Source organism: Lemur catta, chromosome 2 (genome assembly GCF_020740605.2).
Source record: "Lemur catta isolate mLemCat1 chromosome 2, mLemCat1.pri, whole genome shotgun sequence".
Taxonomy (NCBI): domain Eukaryota; kingdom Metazoa; phylum Chordata; class Mammalia; order Primates; family Lemuridae; genus Lemur; species Lemur catta.
In genome coordinates, this window is record NC_059129.1 from 25,910,158 (window position 1) to 25,927,230 (window position 17,073).

General features: G+C 60.4%; 3 protein-coding genes across 6 annotated transcripts; 1 reads left to right on the top strand and 2 right to left on the bottom strand.

Moving 5' to 3' along the window:
- Positions 1–496: 496 nt before the first annotated feature.
- LOC123631629 (insulin receptor substrate 1-like) lies at positions 497–3,202 on the top strand. Of its 2 annotated transcripts, XM_045541439.1 has the most exons (3): positions 497–1,131; positions 1,311–2,455; positions 2,797–3,202. In XM_045541439.1, the coding sequence occupies exons 1-2, from the start codon at positions 735–737 to the stop codon at positions 2,435–2,437; spliced, it is 1,524 nt and encodes a 507-aa protein (XP_045397395.1). In that variant the 5' UTR covers positions 497–734; the 3' UTR covers positions 2,438–2,455; positions 2,797–3,202. The 2 variants fall into 2 exon arrangements, with proteins under 2 accessions (XP_045397395.1, XP_045397394.1); XM_045541438.1 differs by having other exon boundaries at positions 1,311–3,202.
- A 147-nt stretch (positions 3,203–3,349) lies between these two features.
- On the bottom strand, positions 3,350–5,005 carry SAP25 (Sin3A associated protein 25). Its single transcript, XM_045541455.1, has 6 exons — positions 4,758–5,005; positions 4,451–4,551; positions 4,257–4,363; positions 4,002–4,164; positions 3,796–3,893; positions 3,350–3,717 (listed from the first exon to the last, which is right to left on the bottom strand). The coding sequence occupies exons 1-6, from the start codon at positions 4,901–4,903 to the stop codon at positions 3,424–3,426; spliced, it is 909 nt and encodes a 302-aa protein (XP_045397411.1). The 5' UTR covers positions 4,904–5,005; the 3' UTR covers positions 3,350–3,423.
- Positions 5,006–5,219: 214 nt separating this feature from the next.
- Positions 5,220–17,045, bottom strand: LRCH4 (leucine rich repeats and calponin homology domain containing 4). 3 transcript variants are annotated; one of them, XM_045541446.1, is made up of 18 exons: positions 16,648–17,045; positions 13,018–13,162; positions 12,731–12,857; positions 12,463–12,568; positions 9,631–9,767; positions 9,379–9,491; positions 9,140–9,239; positions 8,792–8,882; positions 8,630–8,706; positions 8,461–8,522; positions 8,233–8,352; positions 8,023–8,091; positions 7,842–7,945; positions 7,617–7,700; positions 7,311–7,396; positions 6,984–7,121; positions 6,818–6,895; positions 5,220–5,554 (listed from the first exon to the last, which is right to left on the bottom strand). In XM_045541446.1, the coding sequence occupies exons 1-18, from the start codon at positions 16,865–16,867 to the stop codon at positions 5,450–5,452; spliced, it is 1,962 nt and encodes a 653-aa protein (XP_045397402.1). In that variant the 5' UTR covers positions 16,868–17,045; the 3' UTR covers positions 5,220–5,449. The 3 variants fall into 3 exon arrangements, with proteins under 3 accessions (XP_045397402.1, XP_045397403.1, XP_045397401.1); XM_045541447.1 differs by having other exon boundaries at positions 5,477–5,615; XM_045541445.1 differs by lacking the exon at positions 5,220–5,554 and adding an exon at positions 5,872–6,516.
- Positions 17,046–17,073: the final 28 nt, after the last annotated feature.

Here is a 17,073-nt window from a genome sequence, read left to right on the forward strand (position 1 = left end):
CACCTCTATCACCCCAAACTCAGTAAGAAATGGAACCTCCTGCTCAGAAATCAATCCTGCCCCATCCTCAGCCGCCATGGCTCCTATGATTAGCACAAAACCATTCCCGGGCACGAAGGGGGCAGGTGGTGGACGCCGACAGGCCAAGTGGCAGGTTAACCTGGGAGAGCTGCTGCTGCAAGGGAGGCCCTGCTTGGCCACCCTCTAATCGCCAGCGCCGTCACCACGGACACAATTCAGTCACACTCGCCTCACACCGAGGCTTTCTCGGTTGCCCCGACCTGCCCCTGTCGCGGCCCCCAGCCCGCCCGGGAACAGTCAGGTGACTGGTAGAGACGCCCCACACTCCCTGCCCCTACAAAGTACTCCGCGCCGGGGGTAGAGGCCGCCTCTCCAAGACTTCCCAACTTCAACGCGGGCGCCCGGCCGAGCGGGGGTTAACCTCAGGGGGTGGGGATTCCAGGAGCCGCCAGCGGGAGGGAGGGAGGCAGGGAGGGAGGGGAGCCAGCGGCGTCGGAGCCCAGGGTGTCGCGGGCCACCGGGCAGCCACTGGGGCACACGCTGTGCGCAGACCCCTCAAACTGCAAGTTGGGAGCTAGGGAGAGAGACGCTGGGCATCAAGACGGGCCGCAAGCTGCAAGGTCGCTGCTCCACTACCTCGGACCTGCCACCTCAGCCCCACCTCTGCTGGTCTCTCCCCGCGGCTCAGGCCGCTTTATTGCCTTCGGCTCAGGATGAAGCCCGCAGGCGGCGGCCCCATGGCAAACCCAGAGTCCAAGTGCGCCGACGTGTCCCTCGGCTTGCCGCTGCCCTGGGCCTATCCGGCCGACGTGCGGCTCTGCGGCCACCTGCGGAAGCAGAAGTCCCAGCGCCGCCGCTTCTTCGCCCTGCGCACCGACCCGCCGCGCCTCGAGTGTTATGAAAGCGAGAAGCAGTTCCGCGGCGGCCGAGCGCGGCCCCAGCGCACCGTGAGCCTGGTGGGCGCGTGCACCATCAGCAAGCGCGCGGACGCGCGCCAGCGCCACCTGATCGTCCTGTACACGCGCGACAGCAGCCTGGGCGTGGCGGCGGCCAGCGAAGCGGAGCAGCAGGCGTGGTACAGCGCCCTGCTCAAGGTGCGCGCCGCCGCCGGTGAGGCCAGAGCCCCGGGCTGCAGGGGGCCCGGGGGCGGGGATCGTGGGTTTGGTTTATCCGTAGCCCAGGTCACCGAAAGTTCAAACATTAAGCGTTTACCCGTCTTCAGCTCTCAGGGCAGTGATTCCAACCGCCCGGCCCGGGAGCCCCCTGTGACCAGCGCATTGTCTCCCCAGGTCCCAGCTCCCACGAGGACCCCGGGACCTGGATCCTCTCACCGTTCCAGGACGTCTGGCCCGTGACGCTGCGGCCCAAGGGTCTGGGGCGGACCCGAGGCCTGGGCAGCGGCGGCTACCGCTTGTGCCTGGGTTCGGGGGCCCTGAGCCTGCTGCGGAAGCCCTGGGGCAGGGGCTCCCGGGATGCCCGGGCATTACCGCCGCCCGCCCTGCGCCTGCCCCTGCTCAGCGTGCGCCGCTGCGGCCACGCAGACTCTTTCTTCTTCCTGGAGCTCGGTCGCTCGGCGCCCACGGGTCCCGGGGAGCTGTGGCTGCAGGCGCCCGACGGTGTGGTGGCCCAAAACATTCACGAGACCGTCCTGACCGCCATGAAGCGACTCGGGAGCGGTGGGGGCGGTGGCAGGGCTGAACCACTGCCCAGGGATTCCCCAACGAGCACCTCCAGGCTCTCTGTCCCCCAAACTTATGAGACTCCGGCCTCCGCGACCCAATCGAGCAGCCTGAGCCGTCGGGGGTGCCTGGGTGAGAGGATCAAGCAAGCAACCCTTAGGACCCCGGCGAGGCTAGGGGCGGCAGCCTTGTACTCTAAGGGGCTGGATCCGGGCGGGGGCTACATAACCATGGGAGCCAGGAGTGACTACGAGCCCATGGGGGGCGGCGAAGCGGGCGGCTACACGGTGATGGCGTCCCCAGGGCTTTGTCTGGCCACAGCCAGCGCCGCTCCGGCTCCCGGGCAGCCTCTCCAGGACTGGGGGGACACTGAATACGTGCCCATGAACCGCTTTCCGCCAGGGTCCTTTTCCTTGAGCTCCCTGCTCCGTTCCTACAAGTCCGGGACTGGGAAGCCTGGGCCTGGGCTCCAGGGCGCCCATCGCGGCACTGGGGGCAGCTGGGGACTGGCGGGGGCTCAACCCTGTTCCCTGCCGCCGTCCGAGCTGGCCGGGAAGTACGTATACATCGAATATGCGGCCCCAGACTGCGTAGGAATGGCCACTAACGGGCCAGAGCCTCCCGACGGCCACCTCAACTACGTCGACTTGGACCTGGTACCTCCTCTGGAGGCACACGGCGACATCCTCGGGGTCCGCAAGCTCCTCCCCCATAGCTACGCGCGCATCGAGTTCTAGAACCTCCAGGAGGCGCCGGTGAGGAAACACGGGCAGCTGCGGATGCACCGGGACGAGGGAGGGAAAGCAGGGCAGAGGTGGGAATGCCGCCCCCCACCCCCAAGGGGGAGGGCCCCAAGGCCCAGATGTCCCATCGAACATGTGACCTGCAGAGGCGATGAGCTCCCCCTTCAGGCCGCTGCTCGCTCTGTCTCTCGAGCTGTGGCGCCTAAGGAAACTTGAAGTTTATCAAGAAGTTGACTATGTTTAGGGGAGAAAATTCTAGAACCTCCCCCCTCCCCCCACCAAAATAACCCCCCCAAACTATAAATTTCTGGGTTCTGTCAGCTGAAGGCCTGATCCTCTCTATTTCCCTGCAGAGTTCGTGCATGCAGCCAGCCAGATTTGGTGGTGCCACTTTGCCACCAATGACATTTGTGTGGACCTGCCCCTCCCACACACACCTGCAGTGCCTTCCTTGTGTCTCCTCTGAACCAAGAAACTACCCACACCCAGCCCCAGAGCTGAACTCCTGGGGCCCCAGCACAAGAAGGATGGGAGCACCAGGGATCTTAACCACTCATGCCCCCAAAAGTGATGTGTCTCCCCACCCCAAGTTGCCTCTCTTAGAACCAGCCACCTGCTCACACAATCCTGCCTTCTCCAAGCCTGGCCAAGTTTGATGGCTCCTTACTTTCTCCATGTTCAGCCCCTCACTGTACTGTGGACCACCCACCCAGCCACCCACCCACTCATTAAAGGTGCTCTGCTTGGTGAGGCTGGAAACGCTTCAGGTCGTGGATTCCGCCACTGTACAGTAGGGAGTGGCCAATGCGGGACACAAATTTGGGGGAGGACAGCCAATGCAGTGGGAGAGGAAGAGACCCCATCCCTGTCTCCGTGCCTAACTCTGCGTTCAGCCACAGGAGTCTGTTTTGCAAACCAACAGTTTTATTGTCAACAGAACCTTCCTGGAACAGCGGGGGCCCACTCTGCCCCCAGGAGAGTTAGGGACAATGTGTGTCTGGGGTCTGTGGGAGAGAGGGGTCAGTGCAGTGAGAACAGCTGGGGCCACCACTAGGGCCTGGCTGGTCAGAGATGGGGTCTGGGGGCCCAGCCAGGGCTGCAGGAGCCACCGAGGAGCTGGGTCTCGGCTCCCCCTGGCTCATCTGCAGCAGGCCGGTGAGGGCAATCAGCTCGGGCCCGCTGAGCCAGGCGGTGGAGCAGCGTGGGGAGGGCCTGGGGAGGACCCAGGGGGACATGACCGGGGGCGGGAGCAGCAGCTTCAGGGAGCCCATCACCTGAGGAGACAGAAGGGAAGCTTTCCTGCCAGGTCCCCGGAGAGGAGACTGGGGTGAGGCCAGCTCAAAAGCTCTCACCTGCTGCGGGGCCTCAGACAGGTACAGGGGAACACGCTGCCCACGGGGCAACAGAGGGTCCGACAGAAACACATCTTCTCGGCACATCACCGGGAGCCCTGGGGAGGAGAAAGCTCTAGGGCACAGGCTGGGGCTCCCACCCCAGCCCTGTTCCAGCTGGGGGTTGTGCAGCGTGGCTCCCAGCCTGGGGGCTCCAGGGTTAGTACCTGCATCCTGTGGCGCCTGCTCTCCATTCTGATGCCCTGTTGCTGGGGTCCTGGGGGTCCGGGGCCTGATGCCCCCCCCTGAGGCTGCCTCGTACAGTGGCCAGAAGGAAGGATGACACAGCGTCCGGCCTGAGAAGGAGGCGCCTGACCCACAGCTGGCCCCCTGAGGAGGGGCAGGACAGGGTACTGGGGCCTCAGCCCTTCGCATCGCATCCCTGCCCACCCGAGCCAGAGCCGCAGGCTCCCCCAACTCACCCACACCAGCTGGGCTCCTGCTTTGGCCTGGTAGTTGGGGTCCCAGGGCGCTAGCAGAGTCATCCTTGAGGGGGCCAACTCCCAGATCCTCTGGGGAGAAAGGGGAACTGGGGGGACACTCGAAGGAGTTAAAACAGGCTCAGAGGCAGTGAGAGGATCTAGGGGGTGGTCAGAGGCAGCAGGCCCCGTCCTACCTGGGGATCCCGGGGACTGCTCAGGGGCCGGGGCCGGGCGGTGGTGGGGCAGGAGCTGCTCCGTCCGGGTCCAAGACGCACTGAGGGCCCGGGGCTGCGGGCTGGAGGGGGAAGCACTGAGATGCTCCAGTCAGGCGTCCCCACTGCCGCGTCCGAGTATTTCCCGGAGCCCAGGGGCAGGCCAGGGGTGCCTGGCTTGGGGGAGTCTGCCGGACCCACACTGCCGTAGGACAGTACGGTCTGCTCCAGCTCCTGTGAGGCGCCGGGCCAAGGCGTGGAGGCGCCCCCAATCAGATGTCCCCCTCACCTGGCCTGTGGGGGTGTTCCCGGCTCCCCTGAGGCTTCCTCTCCAGAGCTCCAGGCCGCGCCCTGGTCACTGCCCTCAGAGAGGCCCGGCACTTCGGGCGCCGCCTCCTCGCCCGCGCCCCACCGCGGAGGCGGCCAGGGCAACATGCCGCGTCAGGGAGTGCAGGGCAGCGCCGCCGTGCCCTCCCCGCCCGCTCCGCGACCCTCAGCGGCGCAGCCCCGCCGCCGGCGCGAGCACACCTCCAAGGGCCTCGCCGCGACGCCGGCGCCCAGCGCGTCTCCCTGGCCACGTGGCGCGCGCCCCCGCCGGGCTCCCGCGGGCGCCCCCTGGCGGCGGGGCGGAGAGGTCCGCCCGCTGGGTCACCCTCAGCTCGGCGGCCCGCGCAGGGCGCTGCGGGACCAAGCGACCCCCGTCCGCGTGACACTCGCGCCCGCTCACAGACACATTCAACCTGAGGGCCACTTAGAGAGCTTCCGGCTTCCCTTTATTGCGCTTGACACGACATCCGCTGGGCCTTCCACCCAGAACCTCGGCCGCCCCGGAATGGCCAGCCAGGCAGGCCACGGAGCCCAGGCTCAGGGCCAGGCCCGAGGCCGCCCTCACCAAGAAAGTCCTTGTCAGAGAGCAGAGCCCAGGCGCGTCTTCTGTTTCTGGGGTCCCGGCGGTCGGGCCCTGCGCGCCTAACGCCACCCCTAAGGCCGTTCCAGCAGTGCGTGGACGACAGCAGCGATGTGGGGGAGGCCCCTTCCTGGGGCCCCCTCCTCTTCCAGGATGTGGTGGGGCTGGCACAGGGACTCCTGGGGGGAGGCGCCCGGGTTAATTTCCCCCTTGTCACCCACTCTGCTCAGCTTCCCTGCCCTGGCAAGGTGTAGGAGACGAAGGTCAGGGGCATCCTGGGCAGACACTGTACACCCAGGACTTGAGGACAACGAGATGCAAGGAAGCTGCCAGCAGATAACAGAAGGGAGATGACACAGGGGTCCAGGCTGAGGGGGCAGGAGAGGCCTGTCATCCCCAGAGGAAAATGCCGGAGCAGGCAGGCTGACACACAGAGGTCTGCCAGGGCCACTGCCGGGGCCAGCGACGGGAGCAGACACAAACACATACACAGGCAGCCAGTCTGTACAGTTTATACATAGAGACAGGAACCCAGCCTGGGCCCCGCATCACTACAAATATAGAGTTCTCTCTACAAAATAGAGATAATTTAGCCCCCCAGGGCAGCTGGGGGGGAGGGTGGGGAGAGAGGGGGTCACAGAGTAAGGGAGAGAGTCAAGGCTCCTGGCACCCCTCTGGGGAAACAAGGGCAGGGGCCGGAGCATGAAAGCCCCATCAGCACTGCAAGGGTGGGGACCACTGAGGGCTGGAGGAGGGAGGCCAGAGGCTGGGGGCCCAGGGTCTGGGGGCACCAGAGTGGGGCCTCTGAGGTCAGTGTCTGTGAAGGGGGTACACTAGTGTCTTTGGTAGGGGCTGAAGGCACCACCGGTGGGGGTGGGGTTGAGTGGAGTCTTATAAATAGAAAGTGGGGAGGAGGAGGGTAGGGGAGGGGTGACTTCGGGTCCTAGGAACCCAGGAGCCGAGTGTAGACGACATAGAGCAGCAGCATGAGGACCACGTAGAAGAAGATGAAGCCGCGCAGACCAGAGGGGGGCCAGAGGGGCGGGGGGGCCTTGCCCCCCACCCGCTTCACAGCCTCCAGTATGGTCCGCAGCCCCTGGGCGGTGCCCTGGAGGAGATCCGAGGGCGAGCACAGGTCAGCCTGGGGAGGGAGAGTAGGGCAGATGGACAAGGACAAAGGACAGACGTCAACAGCAGCAGCAAGACAATCTTTCCCACCCCCTGCCCTCACATTGCCAAGGCCAGAACCACGCCAACGTGCAGGCATGCAGGGCAGGAGACATGCAGGGCAGGGGACATGCAGGGTGGGGGACATGCAGGGCAGGGGCACGAGGACATGCTTATTTCTGGGAGCAGACCCCTGTGAGAGGAACCCCACCATCCATGCAAAGTGCTCGGCTCAGCCCAGGATGCTGCCACTGTTTAGAGAACAGCCCCCATACCTCAGGCACTCCCATTTTTCGACAAGCTTCTAAGAAACTCTCCACATTCTTCCGAGACTTGAGGGCACTGAGTTTTGGCTGGGGGTGGGTAAGAAAAGAGGGTAAAGGGAGAGACCACAGGCAACCCCTGTTCTGTCCCCTACTTCCTGCCCTGGCCCCTACTGACCACGGCAGGTGAGGGCACGTGAATGAAGGGCACGGCGCGGGGCCGCAGCTGGTTGGCCAGCTGACAGAGGATGACCCCATTGGCCAGAGCCTCAGCCAGGTCCTCAGGCAGGGGCCGCTGCAGCTGTGACTCGAGGACCTGGGAGACAGGGGAGACAAAGGAGCAGGTCAGAGACACGAGGGAACTTATGCCTGCCCCTTTCTGTCCTCAGGGTAAGTACCAGGGGACAAAGAGGACGTTGAGGGAGGCCTGGGTCCTGAGGAAGGAAAACTGAGGAGGTGCCAGGTGGAGCCCAGGCCCTGCCCACAGGATCCCACCTCTGCTTACCTGGCGCAGCTGAGCCATTAATTCCTTCTCGTCCGGAGCCTGGGGGGATCGCCGAGGCCTCAGGACGGAGTCTGGCGAGGAAGGGCCTAGGAGGAGAGGGGAGCACGTAGCTGTCTCCACTACTCACCGTGGACTTCGTGGCTGGGTCCCAGTGGTTTCACACCCACACCACTGTCTCCCTGCTTGCAGGATTTTCAACACAAAGGGACAACAGACTCAGAGAAATCCCATGCCAGAAGGGTGACACAGTCCGGCAGTTAGTCCTGGTTAGTGCTGGGTCAGTGCTGGAAAGGTGGGGAGACCAACCTGAGCCACTCTGAGAGGAGGAACGGAAGAGGAAGCTGTTTGGTCTCTGAATGGAGCCGAGTGGCCGGGGAGCAGGTGCTGTCGCTGAGGGCCAGAGCCAGGGACAGGGACAGGGCATGTGAAAGAGACATCCACTCCATATCCCACTCTTCCCTCAGGCCACCAGGTCCCAACCAGCCCCTCACCTACACAGCCCCCCATTCTCTTCCCAAAGCCCTATCCCACCTGGTCCAGCTATAGGAAGGGGCTCCTGGGAGGCAGAGGCAGGGGAGGGAGCTCCCTGTCCCCCTGTGGCTCCCAGTTGGGTGGCATTGGACTTCGGTGTGCCGCTAAGGAGAGACAGAAGAGAATTAGAGAGGATGGTTGGGAAGGAGGTGCAGGGAAGAGGACTCCGGAGGAAACCTACTTGTAGGTGGCTTGAGTGGACAAGGCGACAGGTCCTCCCCCAGCAGTCCTGGTCCCTAGCTTCAGGAAACTGCAACAGCGAGGAGAGGTGGAGTCAGCTTGCCCTTCAGGGCCACGAACCCTGGAGCAAAGCAACTTAGGAGGGGCTCGTTTCCATCCATTTCCAGGGCCCACCATCCAGCAACAGCCCCAGCGGAGCCTGTGCCCACACCTGTCCTTCCTGGGGGCGCCCCACGCCCCACTCTGCTGCTGCTGCTGCCGCCGCTCCCGCTCCTGCCATAGCTGCAAGGTGTCTGGGCGCCGACGTTCCTCCCCTGCTGGCTCCTCCCGCCTAAGGGGCCAAGACAGGAGAGAGGTAGGTCCCGGGGTTGGGGAAGGAGAGTGGCCCAGGAGGCCGGGAGGATGGGCGGCGGTGTTGGTGCAGGGGGCTCTGGGGTACCTGCTGCTTGGTGCCCTCTCCCCATCCCCTGCCACGGCGCTTAGTTCAGGTGGCCGCTGCTCCTGAAGAGAGAACAGCAGAGAGGCTGAGGAGGCCTGTGCCCTCACCCCTGCACTGTCTCCTCCCTCCAGCTCCCCCTCTCCTGGCAGAGACACGGCTGGACCCTCACCTCAGCAGCACCTCGCTCTTCGTCCTCTCCAGGGACGTGGCTGTCAATGAAGTCGATCTGCTCAGGGTCTCCGTCAGCTGGAGAGGCCAGGGCATGTCAGCAGGCAGGGGGCCCTCAGGCTTTCACCTACCACTCCCCTCCCTGGCTGACTCTGCTACTCACCAGCGCCATCCTCCCTCCTTTCTCTGGGCCCCCGAGGCTCCCGGGCCAGCTCTGAGATCCGGAATGATAGCTCCGAAAATTCATCTGTTGACTGTAAGGGCAGAGATGCTGAGATGGGACACAGCCTCTCTGCAGGTTCAGGGCCTACACGGTACTGTGTGGGACTGAGATTGGGGTCTGTTGCTGAGCCAGCCCTTCCCCAGAATACTGGGGAGCAGGAAGGAAGAGAACACAGCTCCAACCACCGTCTGACACTCTGGGATTTGGAGGTACCAGGCAAAGGGTCCCCAGCTCAGAGGTTCTCTCCCAGGACTGATACCCCCAGTCTCTTGGAAAGGAGGCCCTTACCTCATTTCCAGACCACCTCTTGCTGCCACTGTCAACGCTGTGGAAGCCCGAGTCCAGCCCGCCATCGTACCGACGTCCCGGAAATAAATCCTCAGCAGGGCTGGGGCCAGCCAAGAAGGTCTGGTCAGTCCTATGCTGGGCAGCAACTCCCTTATCCTCCCTCCAGAAACCAGGGTCCCTCGTGCCAGGAAGGGGAATTAAGTATCCAGGTGCTTCCTTCCGTCACACCTAGGACTTACCAGGGACTGAAACTCGGGGGCCGAGAAGGGGCCAGGTCCCCTAGTGCAGACCTGCGCTGCCCAGCCTCTGTTGACAAGTACTTGAAGATGTGAAGTTTCCCCTTCAGGCAGATCTATGTGTGAGGAGGCACACACGTGGGAGTGAAGTGAGGGAGGGCAGCTCCCCAGATCCTGCTCGGCTACCAAAGGGATCACCCTCACTCCAGCCCAGCCTCATCCCTGTCCCCTGGTCCACCCAGGCCAGCGCCTCACCTGGGCAGGCGGGCTCTGCAGGGGGTTGCTGTCCAGCAGAATGACCTGCAGGTGCCTGAGGCGGCAGAAGGAGACCGGGATGCGGGAGACACGGTTACAGGAGAAATCCAGGCGGATAAGAGGAAGGTCCCCCAGCTCTGGGGGTGGGTGAGGGAAGAGTCAGGAGCGTGCCCAAGGAGGGGCCCTGTGCTCACCTCCTCACCCTCTGCTCTGGCCAGACGGTCACCCCTCGGCCCATCACAGTCTCTCCCCAGGGTGGCTCAGGTCATTCTCTAGGAATAACCTCTCTGCGCCTCTCTCCGCTCAGATCCAATCTACCTCCTGAGCTGCGCCTCCCGAGAAGGGCCCCTGGACTTCAGCTCCTGCTCGGCCCAGGCGCGTCCTTCCTCATCTCCTCACTTGCCCACCCTACACTTCAACCGATCCTTCCTTCTCAAGTGGCAGCACAAGACACAAACCAAACCGTGATACCCACTGCTCAAGCACCTCCCGCGACCTCCCTGGCTGCTGAGGTTGGGTGGGTTGTGCCCAGCCCAGGAGCACCCAGTCCCATCTGCCCTGTACTCGCCCAGCCCTGCATCCTGAGCAAGGCTCTGCCTGCCCACAGGGAGGGGTGCCTCTGACCAATTCTCAAAAAGGCAGTCTGGATTTGTGGTAGCTTTAGACACAATAAAAGTCACAGCTCCCTAGCCCAGCGTGGTCAAGGTCTGAATAAAAGAATATCTGGTTCCGCTCACATTTCCCACCTCACTGACCACCTCTCCAGTCCCTCAGCTTCTGGGCCTTTCCAAGTGCTGTTTGCTCAGCTGGGAGAACTACATTTTTCTGTCCATGCATCTTGCGAGGTTCAGCTCAAACGTCCCCTCCTCTGTGAATCTTTCCAGGTTCACGGAATTCATTGTTCCTACCTCAGTGTCCCCAGGGCATTTTGCTTGGATCTCTTTTTATGGCCCACAAAGAGCCTTGACTAAATGCTTATTTGTACCCCTCTTGATGTGGAAGGAAAAGGGCAGATGCAGAAAGGGGTTGAGGAGAGGCAGAAAAAACAATGACCACTTGACTCCTCTCTTGTTCTTCAAATGAAGTTCAACCCCCTCAAGCCCACGCCCCTTATTTTTTTGAAATAGGGTCTTGCTTTGTCACCCAGGCTGGGGTACAGTGGCATCATCATAGCTCATTGCAACCTCCAACTCCCAGGCTCAAGTGATCCTCCTGCCTCAGCCTTCCGAGTAGCTGGGACTGCAGGTGCACACCACCATGCCTGGCTAATTTTTTTATTTTTTGTAGAGTCAAGGTCTTGCTATGTTGCCCAGGCTGGCCCAGGTGATCCTCCTGCCTTGGCCTCCCAACGTGCTGGTATTACAGGTGTGAGCCACCACCCCTAACCTACAAGTTCAGTCTCTTCCAGGGGTGGGGAACCTACAGCCTTGGGGTCACATGTGGCTTTCTGGATCCTTGAGTGTGGCCTTTTGACCGAATCCAAATTTTACAGAATAAAGGGATTTGTTCTGTGAAGTTTGGATTCGGTCGAGGGGCCACACAGGCCCTTCCTGCCTAGGCTTGGCCTGCCTTTCTAGCCATATTCCAGCTGGACTGTGTTCCCTCCCACCTCCATGCTTTGCACATGGTGGCTCCTCTGCCTGGATACAGAAGGATGGTGACATCTCCTTCAAAGGCCGGCTCCTGCTGCGCCTGCACCCACACCTCCAGGTCAAGTTTTCCCCAGGTTCCCTGGGGAGAGCCAGTGCTGCCTCCCCTCCAGCTCTCAGGGCTCTTTAAATATCCCGCCCTAGCACTTCCCTCTGAACATCTATCTCTCCCCATTAAGCCATTAAATCTTTAAGTGATGGCCCCAGATCTTAGTCACACCACCCACATCTACCTGTGGTAGCCACCTAAAACACAGGAAGCACACACACAAAAACTAAAACACAGGAAACACACGCACAAAAACTGAAACACAGGAAGCACATGCACAAAAAAACAACACCAGCTGAATAAAAGAAGTTGTGGGGGCTTTGGAGCAGAGGCTATCAAATGTTGATGCGTCTCAATTAGCTTCTTAAATGGGATTGCCTGGGCTCTAGCATGTAGCCCCAGAATCTCTGGAGAGGAGTCAAAGGGCACTACCTGACTCAGGTGTTTAAGGGCTCCTGCTGGAGTGAGGGATGACCCTCGTGACCATGAAGGCCGGTTACAACCTTGAGATTCTACCTGGAGCCAATGCACTCAACTGCTCCCCTTTTTATGCCAGTTTCCACATTTCTAAAATAGAGCTAAAGATCCATGCCTTGCCAGCTTCAGAGGGTCACTATGGTTAAGATCAAATATGATCATTTTGTTTTATGTACTGCAAAACCCTAGGCAACTAAGGCAAGATTCTTCTTTGAAGGTTCCTTGCCTGTGACTTCCTCAAGGTAGAGACATTATTTTTGACTGAATGGTTGTGTCCCCCCAAAACTCATGTTGAAATCCTAACCCCCAAGTGATGGATTAGGAGGTGAGGCCTTTGGGAGGTAACTTGGGTTATGAGAGTAGAATCCTTATGAATGAGATTAGTGATTAGTGCCCTTATGAAAAAGAACCCAGAGACTGTCTCTGCTCTCTGCCACGTGAGGATATGACAAGAAGTCAACAGTCTGCAACCCAGAAGAGAGCCCTGACTAGAACCCAATCACAGTAGCACCCTGGTTTTGGACTTCCAGCCTCTAGAACTGTGAGAAATAAATTCCTGTTGTTTACAAGCCACTCAGTCTATGGTATTTTTGTTACAGCAGCCTAAGCTAAGACACACACGTATACACCTCCCCTCCAGTTCTTCATCTTTCTCACCATCAGGCAAGGTGCTGAGCTGGTTCCTCCGAACGTTGAGATCCCGCAGGGAGGAGAGGCTGCACAGCTCCGCGGGGAGGGACTGCAACTCATTGCTGCTCACATCCTGAAATTGGGAAAGCAGGTCCTTATAAGACCAGGATCATCAGAAACGGCCCCTCTGCTTCTGGCCACCTGCCTTTAGTCCAGCCTTTCCCCAACTTCCCCCCAGAAGGTCCCTGGTGCCAGGTTCAATGTTCCCTCTTTTTGCCCCATTTCCCATCCTCACAAGCTGTCGCAGGCTTCCCAAGGCGCCAATGTCAGGAGGCAGGGCTCCCAGCTTGTTGTTGCTAACAATGAGCACCCGCAGGGGCAGCTGGCAGATGTAGGATGGCAGTGACGACAGCTGGTTTCGGCTGTGGAAGGGAGAAAGGCAGTAGGCTGGCTCCTCAGGCATGGCATCCCAGCACTACTCTCTTCTCAGGGCCACCGGGAGGGCCACTCCAGGTAGTGTGTATTGGTACTTGAGGCTGAGAAGGACAAGCCCCCCACTCTCCCCTGGCTCTGCCTCCCTACCTGAGGTTGAGGTAGGTGAGGGCTGTGAGATTCCCTAAGGCTGGGTTCAGGCATCTCAGACAGTTGTGGTAGAGGCTCAGGCCCTCCAGGGACACCAGCTGGCATGCTGCCTCGGGCACCTCGGGAAACCGGTTCCGGGACAGGTCTAGGAGAAGCAAGTGTCAGAGGAGAGTTGTGGAAAGGCCCAGCCCCAGACAGGAGGACCTTGAATTCCCCTCAGCCAGCTGCCCAGCTCCCTACCCCAGCAGATCTAAAGAATCAGGCCTATAAACCTGGGCTCCCGGGAGAGATAACAAAGCCTTCTGCAAACTGGAGCACGTTCCCAGCATGACTAGAATGGCAAAGGGAAGGCAAAGGCCTTAGAGTTACTGAGCTGGAGAAACCAAGACTTGGGTGGAGGGGATACCATGAACGCCATTTTCAAATACACAAATGAAGAGCTATCCCAGAAGAGTGGCTAGATTCTATACCTCTTGTGGTTCCTGTTGTTCTGAGATGCCAGGAGAGGTGGAAGGCAAAAGGTCATAGGAGAAGGTCAGTGCTCACAAGAAAACAGCAAGGTGATAGGCTGGGAGGCTCCAGGAGAGAATATGGAAAACCCCTGGGGAAGACAACTGGGAAAGCCCAACCCTCGTCAAGGGCCCTTCCTCTCTACCTCAACCTGTTATCAACACAGGAGAGGAACCACGGTCACGACATCCTAGCTCTGGAGATTAAATAAGGCCCCTGACATTGGACAACAGTTTTTCACCAGCCCCTATGACCAGCAAGCCAGGTGCAATGGACTATGACGTTACAGATCCCCAACGACTGGGAGGGAAAGGCAGGAAGACCAAGTTGGAGATGGGAGCTGGCATCCTCAGGTCCCTCCCATTTGGGCTCCCCTGTGCCGGGGCTGGCCTCCTTCCCTCCCTCTTCCAGCCCCTTCGGCCTTCCTCTGCTTCCTCTCTTGTTGGCCCAGACCTCGAGAGATCAGCACCTTTGGGTGCATCTTGGGCACGGAGAGGAGAGGGTGGAGAGGAGGGCAGAGTCTATTACCACTCCCTTATCTCGAGCAGTGGCTGGCTACCCCAATGCCAGCAGACAGGCCTCAGGATTCCCCCAATCCAAAGACACTGACTGCTTGGACCTCCAGAAGCCTGTGCTTCTGTTTCCTCAGCTCAGCCTTTACTGGGAGGGGCCCAGTGCCTGCTGGGGAAGTCCCAGGCATCAGACCTTGGGTGAGCTTCTTCAAAGGCCTTCCTCAGGGAGGGGCAAGCAAAAGTTGAGAGGAGGCGAAGCTGGGGTATATCCCCCAAGGAAATGAGTCTTGTGACAGGAAATGAAGGAGAAACAATCTGTCAGGTTGTGTCTCTGGTAGGCTCTGTGTTTACCAGGGTAGATGACAGCCTAGTGCTCCAGGAATCACTCTCTCTTCCTCTGTGCCCAACCCTGGTGCACACAGACAGAAGCCCTGGCACAGGAGATGACAGTTCCGGAGGGGGTGGGAGGACTGCATCTGGTCCTCCCACCCTCACCCTCCCTCCACCTGCCCGCTTTCTCTATGTCCACAAATGTGTGTGTGCATGTGTATGAAGGGGGTGGAGACCAAGTTCTGATGGAGTAGCGGGGGCAAAAGCTAGGAGTGGAAGGGACCCAGGCTGGAGGAGGCAGGGCACAGGGGGCACAGGATGTGGTGTGTGAGAGAATGAACCACACTTCTCCTTTGCTAGAGCAGCCCCTCCCCCCACCTCAGGATTCTTCCTACTATCAGCCCCCCTGGGAAGGAGTCCAAGGGACATCAGGGACCTGAGCCATAGGAAACATGCAGGGAAGACACTCAGAAAGAACTCAGAAAGCAGGAGCAGCGGGTTCAAACTGATTCGGGCAGCAGAGCGCTGAGGCTTTCAGTCTGGTTTGGATGGCAAGAAGATGTGGAGGGTAGGGTATGGGCAACTGTATGTTTTTGTCACTTCCCCTTTCTGCCCCAGGATATGAGCACCCTGCTTGGGCACAGAGGAAAGAGTTCTGGGCAAGATAGACCCCACCTGGTCTAGAACCTGGGTCTGGAAAGGTCTGAGAGCACAGAGGGGTTCTCAGGAAGCTGGGATCTTCCCGCTTCACACAAGCAAACTCACAGGAGCACTAGCTGCACCCTGAGCCGGAATGTGCTGGGGGAGGAGGGCGGGAGGGGGTAGGAGCTGGGAGGGGCCAAGGAGTTCTGGGTAGTTTTCCCCAAGAGTCCACTCACTGAGACAGAGCCCTAAGGAAGTAAAGAATAACATTTGGTCTTTGTCAAAAAACAAGCAAGGGGGAGGGGAAAGGGAACAGACAGCGAGTGTCACACAGCTGCCGAGGTCAATCTGGAGCTGGGGGTTAGGTGGGGGGTGGGCAGGGACTGAGAGGGATGGGAATGGCTCCTGGGGCTCACCCATTCCCTGAACTCACTCATCGAGTACTAGGCAACACAAGTGGCAGTGCTTAAACTGGCTCTCCCCAGAACACGGGACAGAGACAGGGTCTGTGCCAGCCTGAGTGTGCAGATGAGCAGGCACCTGCTTGAGGAGCAATGTGCCCCTTCATCCAGCCCTTATCCCTCCCACCCCAGGATGAGAGGAGGAGGAGTCCCTCTCACCCACAAGCCTGAGTTGGGGTGGGGCTTGAGGAATGTAGTGCTCCTCCCTTCTCCTGATCCCCACCCCCCAGCTGCCAGCCCAAGGTCATAGGCTGCCTCCTGAGCAGCTGAGGCCTGACTCACCTGTCATAAAGAAGTGCCCCCCCACACCATCCCGAAACACCAGGGTGGAGAGAGCATGATTAGAGGGATCCTGTGAGTGGGGGAGTGGAAGGATAGTGGCCATCTCTCCAGCACTCCCAGCTAAGAGATAAGATTTCCTTCCTTTCAGCAGCTGCCTCCAGTCCCTCCCCTGAAGGAAAGTAGAAACTAAAACGGGAATTCTAGGGTCCCTATGAGGTCACAGGTTCAACAGTGACCTCACACATGCAGGAAGGAGGAGGAGTATCAGATAAGGGGGTCAGGGATAATAGGCAAGAGCTCAGGGATAAAAGTGTTAGGGGAGGTAGACTTGCTTCTTTCCCAAAGGCTGGCTGGGTGAAGAGTGGAGCGGGCCAGTGACCTTAGGGAGTGGGACAATAGCAAAGTAAGCAGAAACATCAGGTGTGAGGAGCAATCCATGGGAAGGGGGTGCCCGGGGCTGCTCAGATCTCGGTGGAACGGGGGAAGGAGTTGGAGACAAGGAGGAGGGAGAGAACTGAGTGGTGAGAGGAGCTCGTGGGGGCTGCTTTATGGACCGATCAGAGCTGAGGTTGAAGAGATCATGCAAATGAGCCAACCAGGTGAGAGGCGGGACCATTCTACAGGTGTGCAGATATGCAAATAAGAAGGGGGGGGAATCTCTCACAACGCTCGGCCAGAGACGCTGGGCGTTCTGTGTAAACCCGAAGTGCGTTCATTGTCTAGTGGTTCTTAAAGCAGGGAGGGGGTGGTCGCAGGCTTATGCCAATCAGGAGGGGCCAGAAGCCCGACGGCCAGGTGAGGGGCGGGCCAGACTCCCGGGCTGGGCGGGGAACAAGCGGGGGCGGGTCTATGCAAATGAGGGTCCCGGTCGGGCCCGGGCTGGGCGCACTCACCAGCCTGGGTGATGTCTGACAGGTCGTAGCTGCGGGCCGCGCCCCGGGGGAAGTGCTTCAAGCGCCGGTTAGACAGGTTCAGGGTTCCGGTGGCCACGGCCTCCTCTAGGGCCCGTTCTGCACTGCGGCTCCCGGGCAGACCCGGAGACCCAGGCACAGAGGTCGTGGCCGCCGCCTCCTCACCCCCGGAGGCGAGAGGAGCCGCTACTGCCGCCGCCATCCGCTCCCGGCGGCTACCGCTGCCTGACTGACGGGACCGGCCGTCCCTCCTTCCCCCTCCCCCTCCTTGGAGCCGCCGTAGTCTCCTCAAGGGGGAGGAAGCGAGGTCAGGGACCCGGCGGACCAATCGTGGTCCCGAGACGCGTCAGAAGCGGCTAATCAGAACACGCCGCGGGGGTGGAGCCTCCAGCACTGGAGCCTGGCGAG

Coding starts and splice junctions, on each gene's coding strand:
- LOC123631629 (XM_045541438.1), top strand. CDS start 735: ATGAAGCCCGCAGGCGGCGGCCCCATGGCAAACCCAGAGTCCAAGTGC. Junction 1,132..1,310: donor CAAGGTGCGCGCCGCCGCCG/GTGAGGCCAGAG, acceptor TTGTCTCCCCAG/GTCCCAGCTCCCACGAGGAC.
- SAP25 (XM_045541455.1), bottom strand. CDS start 4,903: ATGTTGCCCTGGCCGCCTCCGCGGTGGGGCGCGGGCGAGGAGGCGGCG. Junction 4,552..4,757: donor GGAACACCCCCACAGGCCAG/GTGAGGGGGACA, acceptor TTCCCCCTCCAG/CCCGCAGCCCCGGGCCCTCA. Junction 4,165..4,256: donor CAGGAGCCCAGCTGGTGTGG/GTGAGTTGGGGG, acceptor GCCCCTCCTCAG/GGGGCCAGCTGTGGGTCAGG.
- LRCH4 (XM_045541445.1), bottom strand. CDS start 16,867: ATGGCGGCGGCAGTAGCGGCTCCTCTCGCCTCCGGGGGTGAGGAGGCG. Junction 12,858..13,017: donor CTCACCTACCTCAACCTCAG/GTAGGGAGGCAG, acceptor TCCCTTCCACAG/CCGAAACCAGCTGTCGTCAC. Junction 7,946..8,022: donor TCCACTCAAGCCACCTACAA/GTAGGTTTCCTC, acceptor GTCTCTCCTTAG/CGGCACACCGAAGTCCAATG.